This window comes from Amphibalanus amphitrite, unplaced genomic scaffold (genome assembly GCF_019059575.1).
Source record: "Amphibalanus amphitrite isolate SeventyFive unplaced genomic scaffold, NRLGWU_Aamphi_draft 001246F_arrow, whole genome shotgun sequence".
Taxonomy (NCBI): domain Eukaryota; kingdom Metazoa; phylum Arthropoda; class Thecostraca; order Balanomorpha; family Balanidae; genus Amphibalanus; species Amphibalanus amphitrite.
In genome coordinates this window covers 21,120-47,910 of record NW_024882739.1, presented here as the reverse complement: position 1 = coordinate 47,910, position 26,791 = coordinate 21,120, and the positions used below count along the sequence as shown (strand labels likewise).

The following is a 26,791-nucleotide window of genomic DNA, read 5'->3' as shown; positions in this document are numbered from 1 at the left end:
TGACGTCAGCGGAGATCTAACGATTTTTAAATCTTAGACTAAAACCATCGTTTACACGTGGTGGTATACGCTGCTTTGCGCGCAACGTCTGCCGCACTTAAGGGCTGCCAAATTATTGCTTCCAAATAAAGTCGCTAGTAACAGGGGAGATCCCAAAAAGTAAACAAAAGTAAAAGCCTAATATCTTGAAAACCAGTGAATATTTTTCGGTGAAATTTGGTAGATATTCGTTTTCGCTCTTTCTGAACCAAGGGACATCACTTTCATGCCAATTCATTAACTTTTTTGAAGGTGGGAGGGTCCCTTTAAATCGAGCTAAACCAAATAGGAAAAGGGATGATACATAATTATTTTTTTATAAAGCGGGGTTAAAAATCATTTTCATACTCTTGAAGAAAACTTTTGATATGATATGAAAAAACAAAAAAAATAAAACAATGCAATACAGTCTATGCTCAACCATGGAACAATGGCTCGACGTGAACCGTACCTTAAAAGTATATGTCGCAAAACCACCAAAATCGTAAGGCTTTTCCAGGACAGGGAACAAACTACTAAATAAAAGACACTAGGCGATATTATAAAACATGATGCTCGCTGAAGGAAAGTAACCGGTCAACAGTTCTATCGATATAATAGGATTTATAAAACCCTTAGTTTAAGCCCGACTGTGAATTCACACGGAACCAGAGTCCATTTTGGAGCCTTCTCCGGAGCCCAATGCGGCTCAATGCTCATTCAATACTCAATAGTGTCATCTGAGATCTCATTCTTCAAACGGAGCGTAGGTACCCTAAACCGGAACAGGAACCAGAAGTTCAAAATTTCGACCGCTTTTTTCTGGAACGACAAACGAGGAGAACAATTATTTGTAGCCGGTTTACTGTTTTTATGAGGCAACTTGCTTGGGCATTTGTCGCTAGTGGCAGCTGCGACGGATGACGGCTTCAAAGCACAAGTCAGCTACCCTAACCGTCTTTACCCGCTCAGAAGTCTGATCAGATCAAATTCAGTATCTGCCACCCACATTCAGCTTGAAATTCTTATTTCTGACGATTCAGTCATGCAAAGGCATCTAGGTACTAAATGCATTCTATCGGCGCCCAATCAGAAGGAGATATGCCTCGAGTTTCCGCTGCTACTTGCTCGAGCCAATTAGGTTCGTGATCGCTTTAAATTAAAGTTTCACGATGGCAAATTTGACACCTACCCGACCAGTTGAGCTATCGAGACCATGCGTCATCACTTATCACGCTATCTCATATGATTGAGTAGCATTTGAGTGAGCCATACCACTACCGACTACGCAAACGAGGTACTTTCGAGCGAACCCAACCCAACAGAGACTCCGAATTTCTACGCGGGCTGTGACCGGCGTGTTAGGTTGTGCTACCGTGTCATGGTCAGTTGAAGTTAAAACACCAGCTATACAGCAGGATTTTAGCGATACAAGACACTTCTTAAAATAATCCATTTATTGATTTCTTTTTAGAACAACTGTATGCGTACGGCATCACAATAACCAGCCACCAAATGGTGCGAGAATGAAAAATCAGGGTAAAGACGATCACACACATCTTTTGACCCGAAAAAACATGGCAAGAATATTAGGTTCAAAACACAATGTACAGGAGTGTATCAGGTACCTAAGCCGAACACCGAAAAAATTACAACCTGCAGCTCTGTCAACCGAAGTTAGACGACCGGCTACCACTAACCGAAGCCAATTCTGTCAAGCGAATTGACCCGTTCCGGCATTTCACTCGGTAATGCGCTTTCAGGCCATAAGACTGATGCCATTATTAGCCTTATAGCCCGGGTAGCCCATCGGGCCGCGCACACTTACCTACACGCAGTTGTACTAAAACTGCGGAGCACGTGCTATGCGGTACATGAAGTCTCATCGGCGCAGTGCTCTTATAAATGTTTAACAGCTTAGTCACAAAGCGGAGTACATTGGCTATTGTGATTAACATGTGATCGGATTATTAACGTCACAATATCAGAACACAGACGGGTGTGATAGCACAGCAGGTACGGAGCACCTAAAAAGCTTACCGACAATCTTACAAGCAACATTTAGCAATTTTACGACAACGCGTGACACAATGGCTAGGTTAGCGATAGAAATATTAGGATTTAATTGAATGTGAAGCTTTCGGACAGAAAAGCCATTGGCGGTACAAAACATGCGCATCGCACGGACAACAGTGGACGGCAACCGAGACAAAAAGTCCACACTCACAGTAGCGCAAAAATACACATTTCAGCCAGAAATGACTAACTAACCGCTGCTGGCCAATCCAAGATACCAGCACGGACCAAAGGTCACCGGCGGCGTCCACGCGCAGTGTGACCTTTTCAGACCTCTTGACACAGCCATCGTACCGTGTCTGCGGCCACACCTTCTGAGCTCTGTAATAAGAGCTCTTCAAGCGACCAAAACAGCACTGTCAGTGTGACACACAGCGCCTGCAAAAATGCAGAAAGAGAAAAGAAGCGACCTCAAGCTGAAGCCTATAACATCACCAGTCGTCAAAGCTCTTCGCGAACGTTTTACAGACGACCCACAGCCAAGGCTGCGGAGTCGATGGATTTTCGGCGACTCCGACTCCGACTCCGGCTTTCAAAAACCAGCTCCGACTCCGACTCCGACTCCGGGCAGAATTGTCGACTCCGAACGACTCCAACTCCCGACTCCGACTCCGCAGACCTAGCAGGGCTGCGGAGTCGACAGATTTTCGGTGACTCCGACTCCGACTCCGGCTCGGGTTTCTAAAATCGACTCCGACTTCGACTCCGACTCCGGTCACAACTGTCGACTCCGACCGACTCCGACTCCGACTCCGACTCCGACTCCGCAGCCCTGCCCACAGCTAAAGCTTGCGACGTTCACAGAAAGCCTGTCCCCTGCGCTGAAGCGTACCGACCAAGTCCAAGAGATCGAAACCGCAATAGAGATACATGAGTTCCATCAAAGCGTCAGTCAGCCTTCGCATGCCTCAACTCCGCAGTCCAACGGCATCCCTGGAGGCAAAGCGTCGCTTATAAAGCCCCGATGACGTCACTGACACAGTGACGTCACAGCACATTGATCGCTGAGAGCCTGTATAACAGACGTGCGGGCGAGGAGAGCTGACCTTTAGAGAGCCCGTCGTTGCGGTTGATACGAAAGCCGACTAATGCGGACTGGCCAAGATTTGCTAATTCACGCTTCTGCATTTTCGGGAAACTGATAGAAAGTTTACACGAGGTCGATTTAAAAGTGATTTTGAGGAGGCCGCACATGTGGCCAAAATTGGCCTAGTTGTGGGACATGGCAAAGTACTGATACGACCTATATACTACGACAGCCAAAAGACTACTTTAAACTAATTTCGACGAGCTGAATGGTCCATTTGAGGCAATATTTCTTTTCTCTCTCAAAAGGGTCCACTCTTAATCAAAACAACGGGACATCATCCCTAAATGGCGTTGACGCCAAATACCTGGACACTGTTTTCAGGGCCCTGGGCACTGTATAGCGCAGTTGCCGTTGCGGCCTTCCTCGAGCTCCTAGTACATTGGGGGTACACTCGGGGGCAGATTGATGTTCCATCACTCCCTACCCTACCCATCGGGCTCCCATGGCTCAGCACTGGCTGCTGCCAGTGGCAGCACTGGCAGCACTGGCAGCACTGGCACTGGCTGGCAGTGCTGAGCAGTGCTGAGGGCAGGCAACACTGGCAGCGGCCAGTGTTGAGCCATGGGAGCCCGATGGGTAGGGAGTGGTGGAACATCAATCTGCCCCCGAGTGTACCAATCTGCCGCCGAGCGAAAGGCATTTGTTCCAAATGTTCAAACAGTAAAGCCAATCCGTACGGGTCCCTGTCCGCATCTACCGCGACGCATTAGTCTAATGAGTAATTACTGGCCAATAAAAGTGTTGTTAAAAATGCACGTCGAATGAAGTGGGCCCTGCGCGCTGGTATCTCGGTACAAAAGGATAAACATGTGTAATAAAAGGTCCTCATAGACAGTGAACTGGCTCAGGTTTAAGTATGGATTGTACAATGTACGTTCTTCAAGGTCCAGGGAAAGACATTGGACCCTTAGGTAGTTAAGGCCCATTTAGTGTCTGGAAATTCACACCGTCTAATAAAAATAATGAGTCGAAAAGAGTTAGTGCGAATTAGCTAACTGGTTACGTTACAACTGATCCCAGCTACTGGGTTTCTCTGGTAAGCATTGCTCCTGGGAACTAAAGATGACCCTCAAGGCAGCCGCAGGTTGATGGAAAGCTTGCAATCCGACAGCACCTGCACATAAACAGCTTAAGCAATGCACACCCAACCGGTTTGACAGAACCTCGGGCGTGGGCATCAAGGTGCAGGTCGTATCAGCATGGTCAGGTGCCAGGATCACTTTCCCAATTGCGACATCTATTAGGCGACCGCCCTGCTTTTCAGCACTCCTTGTCGCGAGCTGCGATTCGCCAGTGAATCGGATGCCGTAACTATAGCCCTCTTTGCGATTCTCAGCATGCTTGCTTGGTATTTTTTGCTGTAAGCTCGTCGGCTTTCTTGGTATTGGCCGTTTTAACGACGGCCATCTTGGTAGAGCCATCAACGCGGTCATCTTAGGCAGCCAGCACGCCGGCCATCTTGCTATAGGCGAGCAGTGCCAGCAGCGAAAGCAGAGGCGTCACGGCCTCGAGCATTGCTGACGCCGACGATCGAGAAGACGGAGGGGGAGGGAAGAGAAGCTTGGTCACCTGACCGCAATTCCACTGGAACACGCGAATATTATCGACGGCAACTCTCGCTCCGGTGCGTCCCAGAACTGCCTCAAACGAGAGCCGGTTGCTGCCGGGAGGAAGCGTCAGCGTTGCGGTCGTCCATTGCGTCTCGCTGGCGGTTCTCCAGAGAGTGACTTCATCGTCGTCCACGATCGTAAGCGTGGCATTTTTATCAAGGAGAACATCCACGGCGACGCAGCCTTCGGTGGGTACGAACATGCACGGCGTTTGGAGTACACCCAGCTGGCGTTCAGCAGACGGTCCCGAGTGACGCACGCTGGCGTAGTGGCCGCGGCCCTCCTCCTGCGAGGCGGTACGCTCCCAGCTCAGGGTGCGCCCGGTGGGTGTCAGGGTGGCGCCGTACTGGTAGCGGTCACACCAGCCGGCGTCGAAGTTGCAGTGGTGCACGTAGGCAGCCTCGATGGTGACGGTGGTGGTGATGGGCTCGCACGTGGGCACGTTGTTCCAGCTACGTCCGTCACACGTGGCGAAGGCGCTGTTCGTGGTGCGATTCCCCGCCGAGCCGGTGCCGTTCTTCACGTAGTAACCGACATCACACCGGTAGAACGCCTTACCCTGGGGCGAGAGGTCGCTGGTGAAGAGCAGCTGCGCGTTGGCGACCCGCTTGGGCACGCGACACTCCCGCACCGCTTCGCAGTTGAGACTGACGCTATCGAACTGACAGCGACAGTGGTAGGCGCCCGGCGAGTCGGGTACCGCGATACACGTGCCGTTGTTCTTGCAGGGGTTGGCGGCACACGAGTCGGTCCCTCCGGATCTGAGTGGCTCGCACTCGATCTTAATCTCTGTCTCCGACTCGGCGCCAGCATCGCTAACTGCACGCCATCCCCGGACGTGTTCCAACCTCTCCGCCGTCGTCGTGGACACGAGCTTCACCTTCGCCGGGCTCTTGGAGGCCAGCCTCCAGCGGCCATCATCTCCGACGTACACGCGCTGCGACGGTGACTGGAACTCCCGTCGGCCATGACTCTGGACCTCCTTCTCGGCCGGTGTCAGGACATCCACGAACGACGAGTCTGGTTCGACCACAAGCCACCGCTCGGTGGCACACTGCCCAAACGTGGGCGCCACACACGACAAACTCAGCGACGGCAGTGGCGTGCGGCCCTCGTCACAATCGTTCACCTCCCATGCTCCAGCACCGGGGGCCCACGGTTCTCCTTCAAACTCTCCACGTGCGAGGATGTTCCCCGCCTCCGGCCAAGCCTCGTACGCATGCTGCACTTCAGCCGGCTTCTTATTATCGGGCAGTGTTGCCACAACCCAGTTTTTCTGCGCCGCTGCTGTCGGCTCCTGTAGAAGAAACTGATCCGGTCTGCCGATGTGTCGGTAGGCAACCAGGGAGACGTTGTTGGGTTCGAGGACGTAGGTTCCCACAGCGGAGACCACGGTCAGCTGGTAGGGTGGTACAGTTGATAAGTTGACGTCACCGAAGAAGAGGGTGTTGGTGTCGCACGCGCCTGAAACGAGAGGAAGGGGAGGGTTAGACTCCGTAGATGGGAGACGTAGATTCTTGGAGGGAGAGAGCGAAGAAGGGGCTGAGTTCTTGAACTTTTCAGAGAGCGGGGGCATCAGGGGGCGGGCACTCGACCAGCAAAAGCACAGTGAAATAAGCAATAAGTCTGCAAAACAGTGGTTCGACACTGACAAAACTGTCATAATCATTGGAAATGACGTAACCCCGTCTCAGAAACGCAAATTAGCCACTCATCAGATTCGCATTAAATGCATTTTTAAGTATGTAGCCAGTTTCAAGCCATTTGACAAAGCCAAGAAGCATTCGGCATTGTCAGCAGCCACTGGCATTGGCAAAGGTTTCTACGTTATGTGAATGAACTCAAAACTGAACCAAAATGGACAGTGGTTACTGCCTACTGGTTAGTAAGAAGTAAATCTAACAGAGAAGTCCTATTCCAAAATTGCATTATTTAAACTTTCACAAAGGCATTGGTACGCTGTTTCGTCACCTTGCCCTTCTTAGAAGCCCCACATATTCCCTGGGTGGTACGTTGACCGTCAAAGCCGGTGACATACGGTCACCTTGGGGCCATCGACCCGTGGGTTCAGACGCGAAAAGCACGGCTCTATACCAGGACAAACTAAAACACCGGTGCCACAACGAACTAAGTCAACGGAGAATAGCGAACTAAAACACCGAAATGTCTTCCCAAAGTTCCCTCTCTCGCCCAGTCAAAGGAAAAATAGCACCACTGGGGACCGATCTGAGGCCTTTTCCGAATTTGCCTTTTACGAAAATACCACCAGGATAAAGTATTTATTTTACGATGACCCTGACCAACTCGCCAGTGGCCATCAATGAGCCAAATTCAGGTGTCTCACCTCATCACATGCGCCCGCATTGCCAGCTTGTTACTCTGAAACCATGTTCGATTCCATTAATCGCAATTTACTTAACTGGTGCCACTGCATTCAGTAGCAGCGGAACACCTTCAATTACGGGGGAAGAGGGCACTGCCGACTTTTGGTCCCATTCTTTCCATGCAACGCCCATAGGGCTAATGTTAAAATGCCAAAATCAAAGGAGGCACGGTGCCCCTGTGCCCTCCCCGTTCCTCCGCCTATGACTGCATTGCGTGAAACACACAACAGTCTAACTCTTTCTGTCTGGCATATTAACAGATAAGCAGACCTTTGAACTGGTATTGATTTTTGCTAAACACTGGATCGCGGTGGACTAAGTTGTCTGAACGTAAATGACCTCAAGCCATCATCTGAATGGAACCGGCTGAAAAGAAGTTACTCGGCGTCACACAGCAATGTCGTACTCCACCGTTCAGCAGTGCGGTTCTGCACAAAAGCCTGTGGTCAATCAATGGGAACTGATCGATCATCGAACGCGTCACGTCTGACTTTGTAGACCGCTCGAGCTGGGGCGTCTTTCGCCCTTCACAGCTGTGGTGGTACGGACGGTAGGCAGATGTCCCGTCCCGAACGGGTATCGGGGACTAAAGTGGTCATTCATTCCGAGCCCACATATACATAAAGAGATAACAAGATATGCTACATCGATAGCTATCATTCTATATTCACTGATCTTTACATAACGCCTACACAAAAACCTACTAAATGAATGTCGAATCAATGAACCTGTGTTTTCATTGATACCTGCACGGATATTATAAACTTACTAGAGGTTCAGGTTTACGCGATAACTGTATGTTTTGATATGTATGATTAACGGATGCATTAGCTTGGGTGTAGAAACTAGCATTTTTATTGGTATTATTTGTGCAGAACTGGGCAACTGTTTTTAATTGAACTGTAAAGTATGATGGTGATGCATGCGAGTTGTTCGAGTCCTTTGTAAGTTAGGATGTTATTCAATTCAACCCTACCCTACCCTACCCCCTATTTATATACACTGTGCCCTACCCCTACTTCGTTCCCAGAAAGCAGTCACCCCCCCCCCCCCATACACACATGGTTTACCTGACCCATGCCAAACAGTCGACGAGCCAGCCGCCCTACCCGTCTAATGGTTTAAAGTCGGTCCCATAACGTCGACGCGGCCAAGGCGCGGCTGGCAGCGGCGGTAAAAGGGCCCAGTTCATATAGAGCCCCTTTGCTTCCAGTGACATCTAATGAAAAGGGCGACCAGACAGGCGGGTTCACAATTAGTCACCCTTACACGGCTGCACCAACGTCCCAAAGTTGTCCCTTTGAGAAGTGGTACTTAAGCAAAGTGACACTCGCCGACTGGCTTTTCTATATGAACTGGGCCCCGGGCGTGGCCAGAGCCGACTCCTGGCACCGCCCCCCGCGTGGCACTGGCCCAGCGCCCCGCCACCACGGCGCCCGCCCGGCCGTCGCGTCGCCACGACAGGAGGGCGTGGTGCAGAGCCCGGCAGGCGCGGGACATCAGAGTGCTGTTCACGGGCACCTGCGGTAGCTGCGGTAGCTGCGGCTCGGCGGTCAGCCGGGTAATGACGTCACAGAAAGTGGGGATGGGGCGGGTGGTGTGACGTCATACGGCTGCGGCCGGCTGCGGTCGCCTGCGTCTCCTGCGGTCGAAACATCAGACCGCAAACATCCGACCGCAGCGGCCGCAGGAACCATTTGTCATGCAAAGTGGCGCGGCAGTTGCGCATTCGTGTAACTTGGACGGAAAATTGACACGGCCGCCTCAGACGAACGCGTGATGACGTACGCACAAGTGGGCGGGACTTACAGCCTGCGATCTACCGCAGCTACCGCAGTTACCGCAGGTGTCCGTGAACAGCACTCAGAGCTCGATATAGCACGCGCGCGGGGATATTGTAGCAGGATGTTTTTGTCGTCTACTGGGAGTAAAAACTTGTAGGGATGGTTGGTACAACATAAGTTTTGGGACATATAGGTAGGTAGACACGATCCATATACGGTCAACTAATCCAAATTTTTCAGGTATCAACAATTGTGAGTGAGTCGACTTTCAAGCATCATGTCCGAAGTAGGTGCAGTCATGCAACAGTTCACAAGAGAGAGCACGGTCAGCATAAATCATTTGAGAATTGGGATAGGTCCCAGGGATGAGAGAGAATGCAAACAAACAATAAATTACGACCTTTCAACCGTGCGTCAAACTAAGGTTCATTATTTATTGACTTGATCAATAAACCTCCCAATGTTTATCTAAGTTCAATGTAGGGAAAGCTGCCAGCGGCGTCTCGCGCCTTTGCAGCCTGTCTTCCGCATGGGACTTGGAAATTCTACAGCCATCAAGATTCTCATTCAGTCTAAAAAAAAAATCAGGTTCCTCGTAAGGGCCTAGGTTTACTGAAATGACGGACCCGATTCTGCTCTCCATTCAGTGCAATTGCTGCAATATTGAAGTCTGCTCGCGACCAAACGCCTTTGCTTCTATTGGATTCATAAGAATAGGAATCATGACATGAAACACCGTTTAAATGATTGGAAATATATTCCTCATGCAAAGTGTGTAAGGAAAAAATGTAAATCTTCACACTATTTTGAACGTTAGCATATGACTACCCAGTACTCATGCAAACTGCAAAGCATAAAAGTTCAGTTTCTTTGTGTTATTACCTACGTGCCTTTGTTGATGCTAAAATGGCCGATATTGATTTCACACTGGTGGCGCATTTCCTATGCCGGGAGTGTGTCATGACACACACGTACCAAATCCGCTCGTCTGATGTGATCACACGGGACTGTGCTGACGTGCGGAATACATTAGTAGGGCTATAGTAGACCAGCAGCACATAATTAATTCAGCACATCAGGTCACAGGTGAGGGGGCAGTACAAATGGGTCTTACTCATACAACGCTGTCAACGTCTGACGAGAGAAGATTCTACATCACGCAGAGCTTGCAGGCGTAATGCTGCAGGTACTAAGGATCATGGGGACAGAGGCGCTCTAAGAAGTACAAGTAGGTAGTTAACTCATCCGAAGATAACTAGACAATGAGCATCAGTATTTACTTTCCCAGCTCAATAATCATTTATATCGGTACAAGATAGGCGGTTGGACAAACACGTGCACTGAAAGTTTTTTTTTAATTTGCCAACTACTGATTGGTTAGTTTATTGAACAATAACTGTTACAGCTAAAGGTCCCTTTTACTGACCCCAAGTCAGTAATGCGCAATTTCGCAGTACCCATACCCAACTTCTGAGTTCTGACAGACATTTCGGCCCATTAGAAACGCCGTCGTTGTCACTCGTCATGCACTGATTTATGCATATAATAATCTATTCATTTATATAATAGGAACGTCTTTATAGAAAACGCACGATGACAGCTTATAAACAAACATTATTCGATACAGACCACAATATCCATCTAACGAAAGGGGTATCTACGCGACGCCGTTCTGTTTCAGTAATCTTCCAGTATGTTCAGCGGAAACACTTCCTGTGAGAGCAGACTTCTGACGAAAGTCAGAGTTCCGGTCTAATTTCCAGTCGCTAGGGAAATGATGCAACACAACTTTGCAGGTCAAAGAAGGCTACAGCATTTTGAATCTACTGAACACTGATTGAAACAAAATTCAGTGTTATTTTATGTTACCCAATATGTTTCACAATATAACCATATTGTATGTATGTATGTATTTAGATGCTTCCACATGGTGGGTTTTCGAGCATTCACGTCAGTTAACATAAATACAGGTTTAAAATGCGTATGACAAGAGCAGGGCAAGATTTAAAACGCACATAAAAGACACGGCACATAAACGACAGGTACTACTTCGGTGGGCCTCATCTAGCCAACAGGTATGACCTCAAAGCGGCTTTGAAAGCGCCGCTGCTACCTGCGGCCGACGCTCGTAAGTCCGTGGGCAAATCGTTCCAGGCTCTACACGCACGAGGCCAGAAACAGCGGCGGCCAAACTCAGTGCGGACACGCGGCAGTTCCAGCAGTGTTTCCATGCTCGAGCGGGTGATGCGACAGGATACGTCAGAGCGACGAACAACTAGCTCGCGCAGAGGCTCCGGTGCTCGATCGTCCATGAGGAGTGCTCGTACTAACAAGACATCATGTTCATAGATAAGGTCGTCAACTTTCAGCCATTTAAGCTCGTGTAACACCGGTGACACTCGCTCGCGGTAGCCAACGTTACTGACAATGCGCGCGGCAAAATTCAAAGCCTTCTGCACACGACGCCTCTGGGTAGCAGTGCAGCTTCCCCCCCACACAGACAGACAGTACCGCACATGAGGGAATACAAAGGCTTCGATCAGCAGTCGCTTGGTTTCAGCGGGGAGACGGTACCTCATTCTGGCGAATCCGATCAAAAAGCTGTAGCAGCGGCGCACAATGGCTGAAATGTGTGGCTCCCACGACAGACATGAGTCCACTTTGTGGATGGATATTGTAGGTATACAGAAAAATACTACACTATTCAGTGGCGGATCCAGGGGGGGGGGGGCAAAATGGGCATTTGCCCCTCCCAAACGGCATAATTTTGACATTACGCCTATGGACGAGGCATGGAAAGAATCGATAAATTGTTATGGTTTGCCCCCCAAAAAAAATTAGCTGCTGGATCCCCCCCCCCCCCGACACTATTTGTAACATTTTTCCTTTCGAGCCCTTCCGGATGACTCCGCACGTGAAAAGTCCAAACAGAGTTCGTGCCAGCAACGACAACGACTCGCCTATCCACTAAATCATCGGATGTAATCTAATACAAAATATACCGAGGGACAATCCCATCAAGTTCCCAGATTACACATCATTCAAATGCATACATCATGAGTCACTCAAGTGCCATCAGACGAGGGGCCTACCGACGCCACACTGACACGACTGACTGGCCCATTTACCCCTCAAATAGGCACCCTCCCCTTGCTGAGTCAATAAGGCGTGATCCATGCACCTGCCGGGAAATCGCTGGTAGTTCCCCGTTACGACGCCCGGTACAAGCCCCAGGCTTTGAGTAAACTGAAATTCAGCATGAAAATAGCGTGATCTGCTGAAAACAACATAACCTTACCTGAGGCCTAACCTTACCTAACACAATACACACCCGGCTTTCCGTCGAAGAACGCGAGAGGGATTTCCCCGGGCTCCACAAAGTTCTGTCTCGGAACCTTTGAAGTTTTGCCGTCCGCTGGTTCCCTTGCTTGTTTATGAGGCGGGTTAGTGGTGAAAGAACTCGATCCGTGACGTCATTGCCTGACGTCATTAGTCGTATAGCCGTCAGAGCGTGACGCAGAGGTATTAGGGGAAATCCCGGATCGCTGGAGGGACGCGGCTGGAAGACGCAGACGAGCGTCGTAGGTCTGAGTCATAGAAGTGAGGGGGGGGGGGGAGCGCCCGGACTACAGTGGTCATCGGCGGAGTCATAGAACTACCAGCAATTCGTCGGCTATGGAATTGTCACTGAGTTCAACTTTTGCTCCGCTTGTAATGCTTGTGATACTCCTGAATCTTTTCAAATAATCGCGGATAATTTAAAAGCATAAAAGCGAGTTTATGAAACTGAAACTCATCATTGAGTTCCACCCCTCAGTGACTTAGGCGTCAAGTGAAGTGGCAGGTAATTTCATTAGCTGAATGTCATTGCTCATTTGCTCTTTCGTTGCCGCGTGGGAAGAGCTAAGAGAGAAGCCTCGGACATTAAGGAAGTACAGCTTCTGCCAAACGCTGTCATCCCCTTCTTCCTCGTTACGGACCAGCCCGCGCACGTACAGGTCAAGGTCAGTCGTCTGAGCGTCTCATCCCCTCCCCTCCCCCCAGGCTATCTGGCTCCTCGCCAATGTCACCCCCCCCCTCCGACAGACAGGAAGCCCCCGAGGTCGACTCAAAACTCGGTCCCCGAAATAGCAAACGGGTTCCTGAGCGGGTGAACGTCGAACGATGTGCCTCATCCGTGAATGCAGTACGGCGAGTGGCTTATAATAGTTGTCTCTGTCTGACAGCAGCCACTCAGCCGAGTGCAGTTCGGGAACAAACAGCCCGAGAAGGAGACAGTCTTTGCAAGAGACGGGATGCATGAAATACAGCTATGTAATATAGACAATGAAACAGTAAAAAAATGCACTTGCAGATTCCTTTTTACGAATTAGAGGATCATTTCGGGGAGCGCGCCAACCACATTTCTGGATTCGCCGATACTTGTTTTACCCTTTCTAGTGCTATTTGCATCTCTAAATTCCCGTGACTCAGCCGCACGTGACGTGACGTTCAGCGGTTCAAACAATACCACGGCCAGCGTCAAAGCCAAATAGAAAGCCGACGCAGCGTGTGGGTGCATGAATCTAGTTCCCGTTCACACTCATGCGGGCTGCGGCCGGTGGGGAGTCACCCATGGGACATCAGACATGCCTGGTGGTCGAATGCGTCAAATGAACTTGGTGAAAAAAGAACTAGATAAAACCCCGGTTTTACCCAGTTTTACCCAAAGACGTATTTATTCTACAAAATTTTCATGAAAATATAATGGTGTGTCGAATAATTCATACTTTATTCTAAATAAGTCATAAATTTTTCTCTGGTAATATACACATACCTTATAATGATAAAATATAATTGCTATAAATAATAGTGCGGCGAATGTCCGTCTGATACGCATTACGCATAGCGCAAAATGAAGGGACTGAGCTTTAAATCATTGTGGTTTGCTATTCGCGTCTTGCTTGAACCCTGGAAGCGCCTTTTCTCTGGCTGGTGCGCTTATCCTTCAGGGGTGACTTGCACAGCGGACAGACCATTTAGGCGGCAGAGTGCAGCTCGTCAGGCCCGAGGTCAGTTCTGGGCAGACGAACCATACGAGAGCCGCCCACTGCTCAATTGAGTGCTCCGAGTGTTCAGAGCTCAGCCCAAACGTAGACTAATTGACTATGATGCACGGATGAGTGCCAACTGGTGGTTCATGCTTGTTAAAGATGTATTCTGTATTCTGTATTCTGTATTTGCATTAACCGACTACAGGCCTTGCAGCCCATTTACAGTGGCAGTCAATTTAAACTAGGTAACACAACACAACACATGCACACAATGTGTCAGCTTGTGTTGTTTCGAAGAGTATTAGTTAGTCGTTTCCCATTGTTATTCGAAACAAGTGCCAGCCATGAGCCATAGATGTGGATTGTGAAAGTTTGAAATATAGATGAAAGCGTTGGACACACATCGACGGGACACCACCGACAACCACCAGCCACAAATCCTTCAGCCACAAACCACGCCCATAGCAACCTGTAGCCACGCCCCCTCCCGTTCACCGGCCACGCCCCCTAGCAACCAGTAGCCACGCCCACCAACCCTAAGGCAACAGGCCGTCGCATGGCGGGGATAGCTGAGTCACGAACGTGAGATCAATACAGCGTCGAATAAACAGATTGTGCCAGAGGCATGCAACCACACAGACTCGAAAGAACGGGTTATATCTTAACCCGCGCCCGGCTGGGGGTCCTGGATTTCCACGCCCTGCTGGGGGGGGGGGGTGTTTGAAACCCCCCCCCCTTCTAACTCGGCTCCTGGGCCACGTAGCGATATGCGGAAGGCGGCGTTCGAAAGAGCGCCAAAAATAATGACGAAATCACTTCGGTCACTTTTTTGGTCAGGTCAAAGGTCAGGTCACCAGAGGTCATTGAAGGCAAAATTTCGCCGATTTCCAGGTCGAATATCGACAATTTCCAAGAAGCCAACGCATAACTCGGGAACCAATAGAGCTACAGCGCCGCGGAAAAGCGCATTCGATAGCCCTTTTAACGCCCTTTCTGAGTAATTTTCTCAGATTTGACCTAACGTCAACGGTTTTGCCTGCAGGGGGCAAAAACTGCAAAAATAGCCGATTTTTTCAGAAACAGTTTTCTGCAATAACTTTTGACCCAAGCCTTGTACGAGCTTAATTTTACCGGCATCGTGTTCCTCTCGTCAAAACGCATCGAATGAACTATAACTTGACCTTGAAAGGTCAATTTGAAAATTTGACCTCAGGTCAAGGTCATGACCTGACCGGAAATGGTCATGTTGCATATCAGTCGATCCGTATCGTCGAGCTGAACACATCTAAGGCGTTTTCATCGCCCTAGCATGCCTCTATCAAAAGTTATTTGCGGAAAACTGTTAGATACCATTCGTGACCTAAGATGACCTCAGGGCATTAACAGGGGTCACGGACACCATTTCCATGTTCAGTGTGTCTAAACCACTTGTAATTCAGTGCTTGGGAGTGTTTATAATGTCTTTCGTCCAAAAGAGGCGCATTTCAATTTTCTCCCATTGACTTATACCTAATGGGGAGGTCGCAAAATTGACCTGACCTTACGTCATCGATATCAAAATTCTGAGATATACATTTTGTACATGATATTGCTCTTAGCAATCGCTGAAAGTTTCAAAGCGATCGGTCACTCGGTGTAGATATGACAGATATTGAAACTTTTTATGAGGTGAGGTCACTTCAAATGACCTGGTGACCTGACCTTGAATGACCTTGGTCTGAAATTTTCACAACATGTGTAGAATTGATGTATGATAAGGTGTACCAAAAACGGCGGCGCGGATTCGCGAAAAACCACAAGGGTTCAGTTCAAACCCCCCCCCCCCCCCCCAGCAGGGCGCGGGTTAATAGTAGATTCGCTGAAGTGTCCATTTATCCATCGAGCTATGAAGGGTTTGAAGTCTGAACGAGTCAGGTCAGGTCAGGCAGTCTCAGACATTTCCCTGAACAAGGATAAATTGGTGTTTTCCAAATCGCAGGCTGGTTGAGTGGTGGAGGCCTCGGAGTATGACTTCGCATTTGTGACGAATTTTGCTGACGAACATCTGTCACGAGTCATCAGTCAATCAGTCATCCGAGTCCAAATCTGCTTGTCATAGTCAATATCAGTCATATAGGTATGGCCGTTAATTTAACCGGTTCCAAATTTCAGCAGAACACATGGTACGCAGCTGTTCCTCGTAGCGGCATGCTGTCGCTGATCCATTGCCAGTGGAATCTCAAAACGGAGAAAATGAGCAAAAGATATGCTGATTGCTGTGGATTGAACTGTTATTTCTTATTTTGGACAAATCACTTTGACGGAAATGTACCATAGCCAACCCTGCGAAATTCGGAGCGCGGAATGAGCGCTCGGGCTTCCGGCGGCGACGGCATCACGATAGGCATGATTCGCATGACTCTCCCAGTGATTGGCCCAGAACTGCTGCATGTTGTGAACGCTTCCCTATCGACTGGAGTGCTACCTACGCCGTGGAAGGCGGCAGATGTTATACCACTGCATAAGTCAGGCTCTAAACTCGAACCGAACAATTATAGGCCAGTATCGATTCTTCCAACAGTTGCAAAAATTGTAGAACGTATTGTCTGTGAGCAACTTATGACTTATCTGATAGATCACAATATCCTATGTAATGAACAGCACGGATTTAGACCAGGACACTCTACTGAGACAGCTATGCTTCATGTAATCGGCCACGTAGTTGAAAATTTGGATTCCGGCCTTATTTCATGTATTACGACGGCGGACACGTCTAAAGCTTTTGATTCCGTTAAGCATTCCAGACTGTTAGACAAATTAGGATGGTATGGCGTAGGGTGAAGTCGTATAAGAGTACGCACTTAGTGGATTTCTTGCTCTCATTTGTTTAATATTTGAAGGAAAGAAATCGCAAATAGGGAATATTAAAGTTCATTGAATTAGCCATCAACCCATGGGGCAACGATCCTTCAGCGTAAATGGAAGTGGTCTAAAACTGACATTTTCTGAACCGTTGCACTTGCGTACTCTTACCATATGGGGTGTGTAAGAGTACGCACGCCAGGCGGGTGGAGTACGCAAGCATATGAACACACACCTATGCAGCTTGCACTGTCCAAATGCTTAACTTCAAACTCAGAAGGCATTTAAGTTAATTCTAGTGTCCAAAAAGAAAAACATAAAATAAATCTTTCAAGTCTATAAATCAGGAAATAATCATGTCGTGTGTTTCTTAAAAAAATGCACAATCAAAAAGGAGAATAACTCGTATTTGGAAGAATTTCGGGTACGCATCTGCATCACAGTGCTCCATTGATGATATACCTACAAAACAAACGTCATTGAGCGATAGATTAATAACTCTATATTTCTGTATATTCGATTTAATGTATAATTCTGCGTACTCTTACCCTCCTGAACAGTGCGTCCTCTTACCGTACATGCAATTCGCGCACAAAACAACCCCGAAACGTTGTGCAAAACTTCGCAAACAGAATATTGCACTGTACAGTATTTCCCCAGATAACCTCACAAGTTTCCCACAACAATCACGGAAATGTACCTTATCTCAACAGCCAAGTATCAAAATTATTGTACCATATCAAAATAATATCATAACGCTCGAAAATAATATTCATCGCCTTAAACTCAACAGCGTCGCCGCTCAACGCCCACGTTCCGTTGGTGACATGCACGCACTGGCGGCTTCATGTCACTTCATGAACTCGACAAACCCGCGTTGCTAAGCAACCGAAACAGCTGATGCGTACTCTTATCGCCCGCGTACTCTTACCCGCCCTTACCCTATGTACCCACTGGTTTGAAAACTGGCTAACCGAGCGTTCTCAGCGTGTTAGGGGAGGAACGACAGCTGCGCCTGTCACGCACGGCGTGATCCAAGGTTCATTGCTAGGGCCGATCTTGTTCCTTCTATTCACCAACGACATGCCAGCTTACTTTGATGACTGTAAAATCGTAATGTATGCTGATGACACACAATTTGTCCACTCGGGTAATCCATCAGACTTACCCGACCTTCGGCAGCGCGTAGAAGCAAGTCTAAAGGTGGCGAGTGTTTGGTTTGCGGACAATAGCTTGCGCATAAACCCATCTAAAACCGACGTTATGGTCGTCAGGTGTAGGCAGCGACGTGTCACGTGATGTTGACTTTTGTATTAACTTTGACGACACTATTATTAATCCATCACCATCAGTCAAGGTTTTGGGCGTGTCCGTTGATTGTAATCTAACATGGGTTTCGCATGTGTCGCTGGTGGTGCGTCGTTCTTACGCAATTATCAGCGGTCTGGGCAAGATGTCTCGCCGTTTGCCATCTGAAGTGAAGATATTTTTAATCGAAGCACTGGTGTTCCCTCACATTTTATATTGTTTGACTGTATATGGTGCTTGTGGTTTAACTCAACGCCACCGCCTGCAAAAAGTTCTTAATCACTGTGCTCGCATCATCTTTTGTGCTAAAAGGTACGATCATGTTTCACCGCTATTAAAGCAGCTCCACTGGCCGACCATTGAGGACCTCATAACTGAACGCGATATGGCCATGTTATTTAGAACCATACCAGGGTTGTATACCAATCAAGTCGATTGAATTGATTGATTTGTTTCAACGCGTATTTTGAGTTGATTGGATTGAGTCGATTGACTTTTCGAGATGACTGGTTGACTGACTCGTTTGACTTTAGCGACTGGTTGACTGATTTGATTCCCGAAAATTAGAGTGACTCGTATGATTGAGTCGATTGAATGGAAAGTTCAAATAAGTTTTAGTTGACGAAAAATAATGACACCAATTGATGACATCAAAGAGCACAAAACTACACTGAAAACTGCTTGTCATCACAACTGCAATATGGGGTAGATGGCCAAATAAAGAACAGGGCCTAAACATGAACAGCCAACTTTGACTTTCAACTGCAATAACTGCTCCAATCCTGGTGATAGAACCTGGCGATGCACCTACCTACCTTTCTGCACTCAGCAGGAAACGTTTTTTTTAATCCAGATGATAAAGTGCAAAGCCCTATATACTAATAAAGTGTGATTAATTAATAATTCACATCTCCACACCTCCTCAGAAACAACCCACTGAACTCTATAAATATCTGAAACCCCTACAAAAATAACTGAAACAAAAGCGCCGTTTTCGTCTCGCTAATTACGTTTACGTACCTAATTAATAGCTAATTTGCTGCATTGTTTAATTTGCAGCAGAACGTTTGTTGATCCTTTTCTCCTGAGAGCCTAAGCATAACATATTTAATATATTTCATTTTCCTTAAAATATTTTACCGAATATTATTAAGTGGTTTTATTTCAAATGAAATAATAATTAAAACGAAATTGGTGTTGTACAACCGATTTATTTTATGATGATCTACCATACTACATGATAATCAATGACGTCATCTTACCAAAAAATCAAAAGACGTAGAATAAGGATTTATAAAAACTTAGCATACTTATTGACCTATCCCCCACTCTTCAAACCATTCCTGTCATCCAACTCTCGTCGTAACCTTACCATTCACAAACTTCCTCCTTCCCTCCTTTCACAAACATCAATTTACCGGTAAGTTCCACTGTGATTTATGCGTCTTAACGTAAATTCATGGGTTTTCCCCCATATTCATGGCATAGTACATGGATATGGGTTTTCCCATGTTGTCTTGCTGTAAAAGTGGCCACCGGTCTTAGTTAGGACGGCCGGTTTGTTTTGCGCGGCGTAGTTAGGTCGCCGCCCTCCTCGCGAGGCCGGTAACGTAAGTTAGGGCCACTAAAAAAAAGCAAAACGTTTTCTGGTATTTAGTGTAAATGGAGTTGGAATATGGCCAAAATTAAATTGACAGCTTTTAGGTGAAAGGTGGTGATTTGGGTGAAGGGACGAGTAAACTACTGGGTTATTTTGCACCCATTAAATGAAACTTCTGCTCCAATTCTACCCATTGAACCTCAATATCATGATCCACCTGTCCATCACTAGGTATCCTTCCTTATTACATAGAAACTTTGAATGGCATGGCAATTTATAATTTTAAATGACAATATTTTTATGTTTCTTCTGTAGGTAGGTAGGTAGGTAAGTAGGTAGGTAGGTACACCAGACTGCTATGGACACTTTTCCAAGTTGGTGGGGCAAAAAACCTAATGTATGTCTTGGTTTGAGTCGTTTGATTGAGTTGATTGATTCCTTTCATTGTCGCGTTTGAGTCGATTGAATCAATTCCCGAAAACTGCTCTGACTTGATTGATTTGATTGGTTTCCCAAATTTGTCGTGATTGAATTGATTGCTATTGATTGAGTCGTATACAACCCTGAACCATACATCATCCGTTAGCTCCCGACGCGTTGCGTGACCGGGTGGTGTACCGGAGAGACGTGGCGGAGAGAGATACGCGCGGTACGCTCTGCGGTATGCTGCAGCCGCCCCGGGTGCGACGGGAGTTCGCCCGGAAGTTTTATACTTACCGGGCGACGGCCGCGTGGAATCGGTCCCCCTCTGATGTTCGGGAGGCGAGGACCGCTCGGGGATGCCGGGGCGCCGTTAGGACTTGGTTGCGGGCTTCCAGCGAACATTAGGACGGTTTGTTAGACCGGCTGGCTGTGATGGTAAATTGGTAATATGTCGAGTGCTGATTCTATCCAAGTGTACATATGTATTGTATCTTGTATGACTCTTAGCCGTAAAAGCCATCTATGGAGGCTATTCGAAATACCTCATCATCATCATCATCATCATCAGCGCAAAATGTCAGACACCAGACATTCCTCGGTCCACATTCCATTACAAACACAGTCCTTGCACAGTCCAACCACCCCATGGAGCCGTGCCGGTGCGGCCCGGCGCGGCGGGGCCGGCTATGCCGAGTCGCGTCGCGAGCCGACCTTCAGCGGCCGGCGGTCTGCGCGCAGGGGCGCAGCCAGGCACTTACCGTTGGCGGTGGCTATCAACGCCGCAAGCACAATCGTCCCCAAATCATAACGCATGGTAATACACCCTTCTTGTACCACTGACAAATGTGTAGTTTCACAGCCGACAAACCCGTCCCACACGACACTCGCAGCGACTCCACCCGGGAGTACGTAGCCAATGACGTAGGGGTCCACACGGCGCGTCGGCTGCAGGGGGCGGCGATCAATGTCGACGTCACACATGTGAGAGTCTCTGATTGGCTCAGAGTGACTGCTGGCGACCTCTATACCACATGAGGTTAAATATTGCACGATAGCTCCGTTAGATGGCACGGCTCGTTCCCTTGCGAGGCGTTTGTGGCAGCATAGCCAAACTGCATGCGCTAGCGGGGTTTTTCTATTCGTCTATTGCCGTACTTCCTGTGCAATCGGAATTTACTGAGCAATCTGAGTCGTTTTCGTAGCCACCACAGTTACTTATCAGCGATTGCAAGAGACACCCACCATTTGTTTGAAGGTTTGAGCCCATAGATTCTGCGGCCGAAATAGCTCAGTTGGGAGAGCGTTAGACTGAAGATCTAAAGGTCCCCGGTTCGATCCCGGGTTTCGGCACCTTTATCCGGTGAAGAGGGATGCACCAGACTGAAGTACGCGTTCGTTGTTGGAGTTCACACAAGTCTGGTTTCGTGCCGCTGCTACGTCGAATCAACATTTTTATCACGGTGACTATAAATAATTTTTATCATATTTTTATTTTGTCACTTTTGATATTGCTAACTTGATATTGCTAGCGAACACATGGCTTTGTAGCACTACTGTAACACTGTTCAGTTAGTGTTGTTCACTGTTCACTGTTCACTGTTCACTGTTCACTGTTCAGTTACAGATGGGCGATGGCCCTGTTTGATCATCATGACATAAATGTTTTCTTTCCTCCATTTATTTGCACCCATGACCCAACGACCAACGGGCCAACAAGTCGTGTTACCAGTTTCTGTGCATCGATATGAAATCAAATATGTAAAGCGGATATTTAATTCGAGAAACTTATCCTTCATGAGTTTGCATGGACATCAAGGAATTTTCGCATCCCGTTACAACTCTTTAGTTTGGTATAAGTCTATAGGTATTGCTTGCCACTCGCCTGTGTGCAACGTTTTCCAGCGTCTCAAATTGTGCATAGGCGGCGGAACGGGGGGGGGGGGGGGCACCGGGTCATCCTTTGATTTTGGCATTTTATCATTTGGGCGTTGCATGGAAAGAATGGGACCAAAAGTCGGCAGTGCCCCCCCCCCTTGAATTGAAGGTGTTCCGCCGCCACTGCTAATGTGTAGGGGGGGGGGGGGGGCAGCTGGACCCCCTGCCTTTCGGCCCCTGATCGAGCTACAGCTTCGCGGAAAACGAAAGGAGCGTGTTGCCCGTGACGAGAGGGAGCCGGTGATACCCAATTTTTAGGTTCTAGGTATCTTCCAGGTCAGGTCAAGGACCCATATGTGGGGAAAATCGGGACCTGCTAGAACTTCGTAAAGTGTAGCTATTATGATATTTTTCGGGGCGCTGATCACGAATTTCGTGTTAGTTTTGATCACAGATTATGTCTTCGTGCATTTAGGCCCGGTCGGGTCAGGTCAGGTCAGGTCAATTAGTGTGCGTCCTGCCTGCTATCCACAGTAGGTGTCAACCACCACCAAGGGCGTCGTAACATGTTACGATGACGATGGCACCAACACTACTTCGTGAATGTTCAAATGGATGGTTAATTCGGAATCAGCGCAAAAGCTACCCTAGAAACATGTTAAAACCAGTATAACGCCTTTTGGGGCGTCTAACGGAGCGAGCGAGAGGGTGGGTCTTGCACGTGCGAAATTTCGAGGGGGTACCTCCAACTGACTTGTGCACAGCACCCTACTAACCGGTCTCTAGCGATGTGTCAAATTTGAGCACAATCGGCCCAGCCGTTCTCGAGATCTGGGAGCGGCACCCTGCACGTGCGCACGTGCAGAAAGGGTCCCAACTGACTTGTGCACGGCACCCTACTAACTGGTCCCTAACCGTGTACCAAATTTGAGCGCCATCGGTCCAGCCGTTCTCGAGATCTGGAATCGACCCCTGCACGTGCGCACGTGCAGCAGCACCCCAACTCTGGCACATGGATATGCAGTGCCTAGTGGGTGCCTACCTACATGCCAACTTTCAGCGCAATCGGCCAAGTAGTTACCGAGATATTGCAACAATTACAAAACTGACTTCTCTTCGTTTTGCACGTGGCACGTGCATAAGGGGTCACCCACATGCATCGGGAATAGTCCAATACTTGGTAGAAAGAATGAAGCTACCCTACAAAAATTACCGCGTGTAAATCGGTCAAGTGGTTGCTGAGATATAAGCCTCGCAAAAGCGTCCGCACGGCCGGCCGCTCATACTCAGAAATTTCCGTTAATCTAAGGAAAGACTCCGCTCGCTTCGCTCGCTCCGTAATCATGAAAACCAAGGTCATCAAAAGTCAATGACCTTGACCTGACCTTCAAGTGACCTTGAAACCCACCATAATGCATGGGATCAACATCATTTAACATGTTTGAGCGTTAACAATTCCAAAAAAAGACTGGAAACGCGCGGATAATGTAAACTGACACACGCCGAATCGCGATTCCGGCGAAACATGGTCTCGAGAAATAAGTCACAGGTCAAAGGTCATTTCGGTCAGGATCATGATTTTTTTAGGGCTAATGTAAAATTGATCAACTCGAGGGTGCTGAAACTTTCGTTGCGATCGGTCGCTTTGTGCGCGAGTCATTTGCAAAAACCGAGGGAGCTCCACCCCCCCCCCCCGTGCACTACATGTGCGAGGGTTAGGTACATTTCTTGAAATTTATGCGTTCTGCATTACGAATGAACGTCAACACCTATTCAGCAATCACGGGCGTGCCCATGACGCTGTATCGCTAACTTCCGTGGGAAGTGTGGGATGATCAAGAAGTTAAGCAATTGAGGCTGATCGTCATCACATTATCTTGCGGCGATTCTTCCAATTTCTCCTTGATGTCCATTGATGTCACTCTCCACAGAAAACTAGCCGGCTGTGCGTCTCCTCGACACAGTCCCCGGCGGATGTGATGTCACGTGGACTATCTCAGCTGGGTCTTCCTGTGTGCCGAGCTCAGTCGATCGCCCTCAGTCCTTTGTGCGCCTCCAGGGAGGTCAGGTCTAAGTCGGGTCATCCACAGCCGGCTCTGTGCTCCCTGGTGCACGAGCTCGCCGTCGGATCATTCTAGTGGTGTTCTTTCAAGAGTCTCCTAAACTTCTGTCATCATGTTTGACATCTTCGGCTCCGTCAAGGGCATGCTGAAGCTGGATGACGTCAGCACAGACAATCATGTGTTCCGTCTGCACTACAAGGTGACGACAGTGATGTTGGTGATATTCTCCCTTCTCGTAACCTCACATCAATACATCGGTGACCCGATCGACTGCTACAGCACCTCCAACATCCCCGACAACGTCTTCGACTCCTACTGCTGGATCCACTCGACATTCAGCGTGGAGCAGGCCACCAAAGCCCAGCGAGGATTTACCCCTCACTACGGAGTCGGCACAAAGCAGACCGATGACACCGTGCAGTATCATGCCTACTACCAGTGGGTCTGTTTCGTGTTGTTCTTGCAGGCGCTGATGTTCTATACTCCTCGCTTCTTGTGGCAGGGATGGGAGGGCGGTAAGGCTAGGATGCTAGTCATGGAGCTCAACTGTCCGATTGTTGATGAACAGGCCAAGGACGACCGCAAGGCGTTGCTAGTGGAGTACCTGACGTGTAACATGCACAACCACACGATGTACGCGCTCAAGTTCTTCTTTTGTGAGTTTCTAAACCTGGTGAATGTCGTGGGGCAGATCTTCTTCATCGACTACTTTCTCGACTACGAGTTCACGACATACGGCCTGCGCGTGGTGGAGTTTTCACAGAGCGCCTCTGAGGAGCGGACCGATCCGATGACGCTCGTCTTCCCCAAGGTGACCAAATGCAACTTCGAGACGTTCGGTCACTCGGGCACCCCTCAGGTCCACGACGCCATCTGCGTGCTCCCGCTCAACATCGTCAACGAGAAGGTGTACATCATCCTCTGGTTCTGGCTGGTCATCCTCACCGCCATCAGCGCCATGGCCAGCGTCTATCGCTTCTTCGTCGTCTTGTCACCCAACTTGCGGACGACGCTGCTGCGCACGCGCGCGCGACTGGCGCCTCCCGATCAGGTGAAGGCGGTGGCCGGTCGACTCTGGCTGGGCGACTGGTTCGTGCTGTACCAGCTCGGCAAGAACCTGGACCCGCTCATCTTCAAGGAGGTGCTGGATGATCTGGATCGTGCCGTCTCAGTCCGTGCCTGACCCGCCTTTGTCTGCGATTCACGGAGATTAGATAGAAACAAAATGGCGTCTGTGACGCTCACCGTACGAGTATTAAACCAGGAATTGTGCTTTTTATGGAATGGATATTGGTTGGCTTTTATGTGTTGGTGTTTAATTACATTCCAGCGTGTCTTTATATTGAAATATATTATACGTGCCACATTTGTGTTTCTTATTTCATTTTCCGATGAATATGATATTGCTTATTTACGAACAAACATTTACCGACATGAACATGATTAGACGCATTGAGCACTTAACTGGACAAAGCGGAACGCATGAGTTGCCCAACAGCATAAATATTCTGCGTATATGTTTATCATTCTCATTTGGAAATAAAAACTACGAATATTCTTCAATGACGTTTTGGAGATCACTTTAAATTCCAAGCATCGGTTTGTCGTCTCATGCTACGTTTGTGAACCTTAAATATCAAATCTCAATAAAACATAAATCATGTGCCTGCTCCTACAAGCCTGCTCGACTTTACCACAAAATTATGTTGAACACAAAACAAAGCTCATGTTCTGAATAAAAGATCGGCAATACTCGATGATCCAAATCGATCCGTTTGCCCTTTCCACGAAATTATATCGTCCCAATCCTGGAATAGCATCGTTATCTAATTGATTCACTAAAGTGACGTCATCCCACACGAGTGGCATCATGTATTAGCCGGGACTTTTCTGACGTAACATTTCCGACCACTGGTGGTTTAGGCCGAGTGGGATATGATGCAGTAAGCGAACCAATCGGAAGTCTTAGGTTAGACAGCCTGCCGAATCTAAAAAATGTCTGGTTTTCACTATTCAGTGTTCACTCATTTATTTACTTTCACCATTCTATATGCATGAGTGACAAGTGTATCGGGCATAATCCATGGGAATGAACCATGGTAACATGGATTTTTCCAAATAAAAACAGTTTGCAGATCCGCTGACTCAACAGGACCTGAATTTGTACTGGAACCCGTTTGGGTTTCATTAAAACTGTGGCGATTTACAGTGTGGAAATGTCTGACGATTTACATACGTCTGTGGGGCGTGGGCGAGCTGGTGAAATCCAGTTGAATCTATGCTATTGCTGGACGGCGGGCGTGCGGTGCGGATTTTTGCGTCGTTTGCGGGTGCGTTTCAGGCTGCGATGCGGGCGTTTTTGGCGTGTTTACGGTTCTTTTGTTTGCGCATTTGGCGGCGGGCGTTTTTGCGGAGTTTGCGGGTGAGTGTGTTGACAACCTGCAGTCCCGCGATGCGGAGCCCAGCATCGCAGATGTTATTGCTGGATTCCAACTGGGTCCGTTTGATCCCACCTCTGTCTGGACTTTGTCGTCGCTCAGGGACCCGAGTCGACGGTGATAGCTGTGATCTAGAGCCAACCGGAACTCTGAATCGCTCATCCGGCGTCTCCGACCGCCGGTTCCGGCGTCTCGCATTCGCGAGAAGTCGTTATAGAACGCGCACGTGACAATGTGCACACTGCACA

At 48.4% G+C, this 26,791-nt stretch overlaps 3 protein-coding genes and 1 non-coding gene across 5 annotated transcripts in view; 2 read left to right on the top strand and 2 right to left on the bottom strand.

Annotated features, from left to right (window-relative positions):
• Window positions 1-26,791, bottom strand: part of LOC122371450 (actin, clone 403) — a 93,712-nt gene that overhangs the window by 49,295 nt on the left and 17,626 nt on the right. The window lies entirely within an intron of this gene.
• Window positions 1,461-21,095, bottom strand: LOC122371449. Of its 2 annotated transcripts, XM_043347787.1 has the most exons (4): window positions 20,926-21,095; window positions 3,796-6,258; window positions 2,878-3,557; window positions 1,461-2,574 (listed from the first exon to the last, which is right to left on the bottom strand). In XM_043347787.1, the coding sequence occupies exons 1-2, from the start codon at window positions 20,978-20,980 to the stop codon at window positions 4,619-4,621; spliced, it is 1,695 nt and encodes a 564-aa protein (XP_043203722.1). In that variant the 5' UTR covers window positions 20,981-21,095; the 3' UTR covers window positions 1,461-2,574; window positions 2,878-3,557; window positions 3,796-4,618. The 2 variants fall into 2 exon arrangements, with proteins under 2 accessions (XP_043203722.1, XP_043203721.1); XM_043347786.1 differs by having other exon boundaries at window positions 1,461-3,557.
• On the top strand, window positions 21,445-21,517 carry Trnaf-gaa. Its single transcript has one exon. It is a non-coding gene; the product is annotated as a tRNA-Phe (tRNA).
• Window positions 24,071-25,478, top strand: LOC122371453 (innexin inx2-like). The gene has a single exon (XM_043347793.1). It carries the CDS (start codon window positions 24,218-24,220, stop codon window positions 25,286-25,288), a length of 1,071 nt encoding a protein of 356 aa, XP_043203728.1. The 5' UTR covers window positions 24,071-24,217; the 3' UTR covers window positions 25,289-25,478.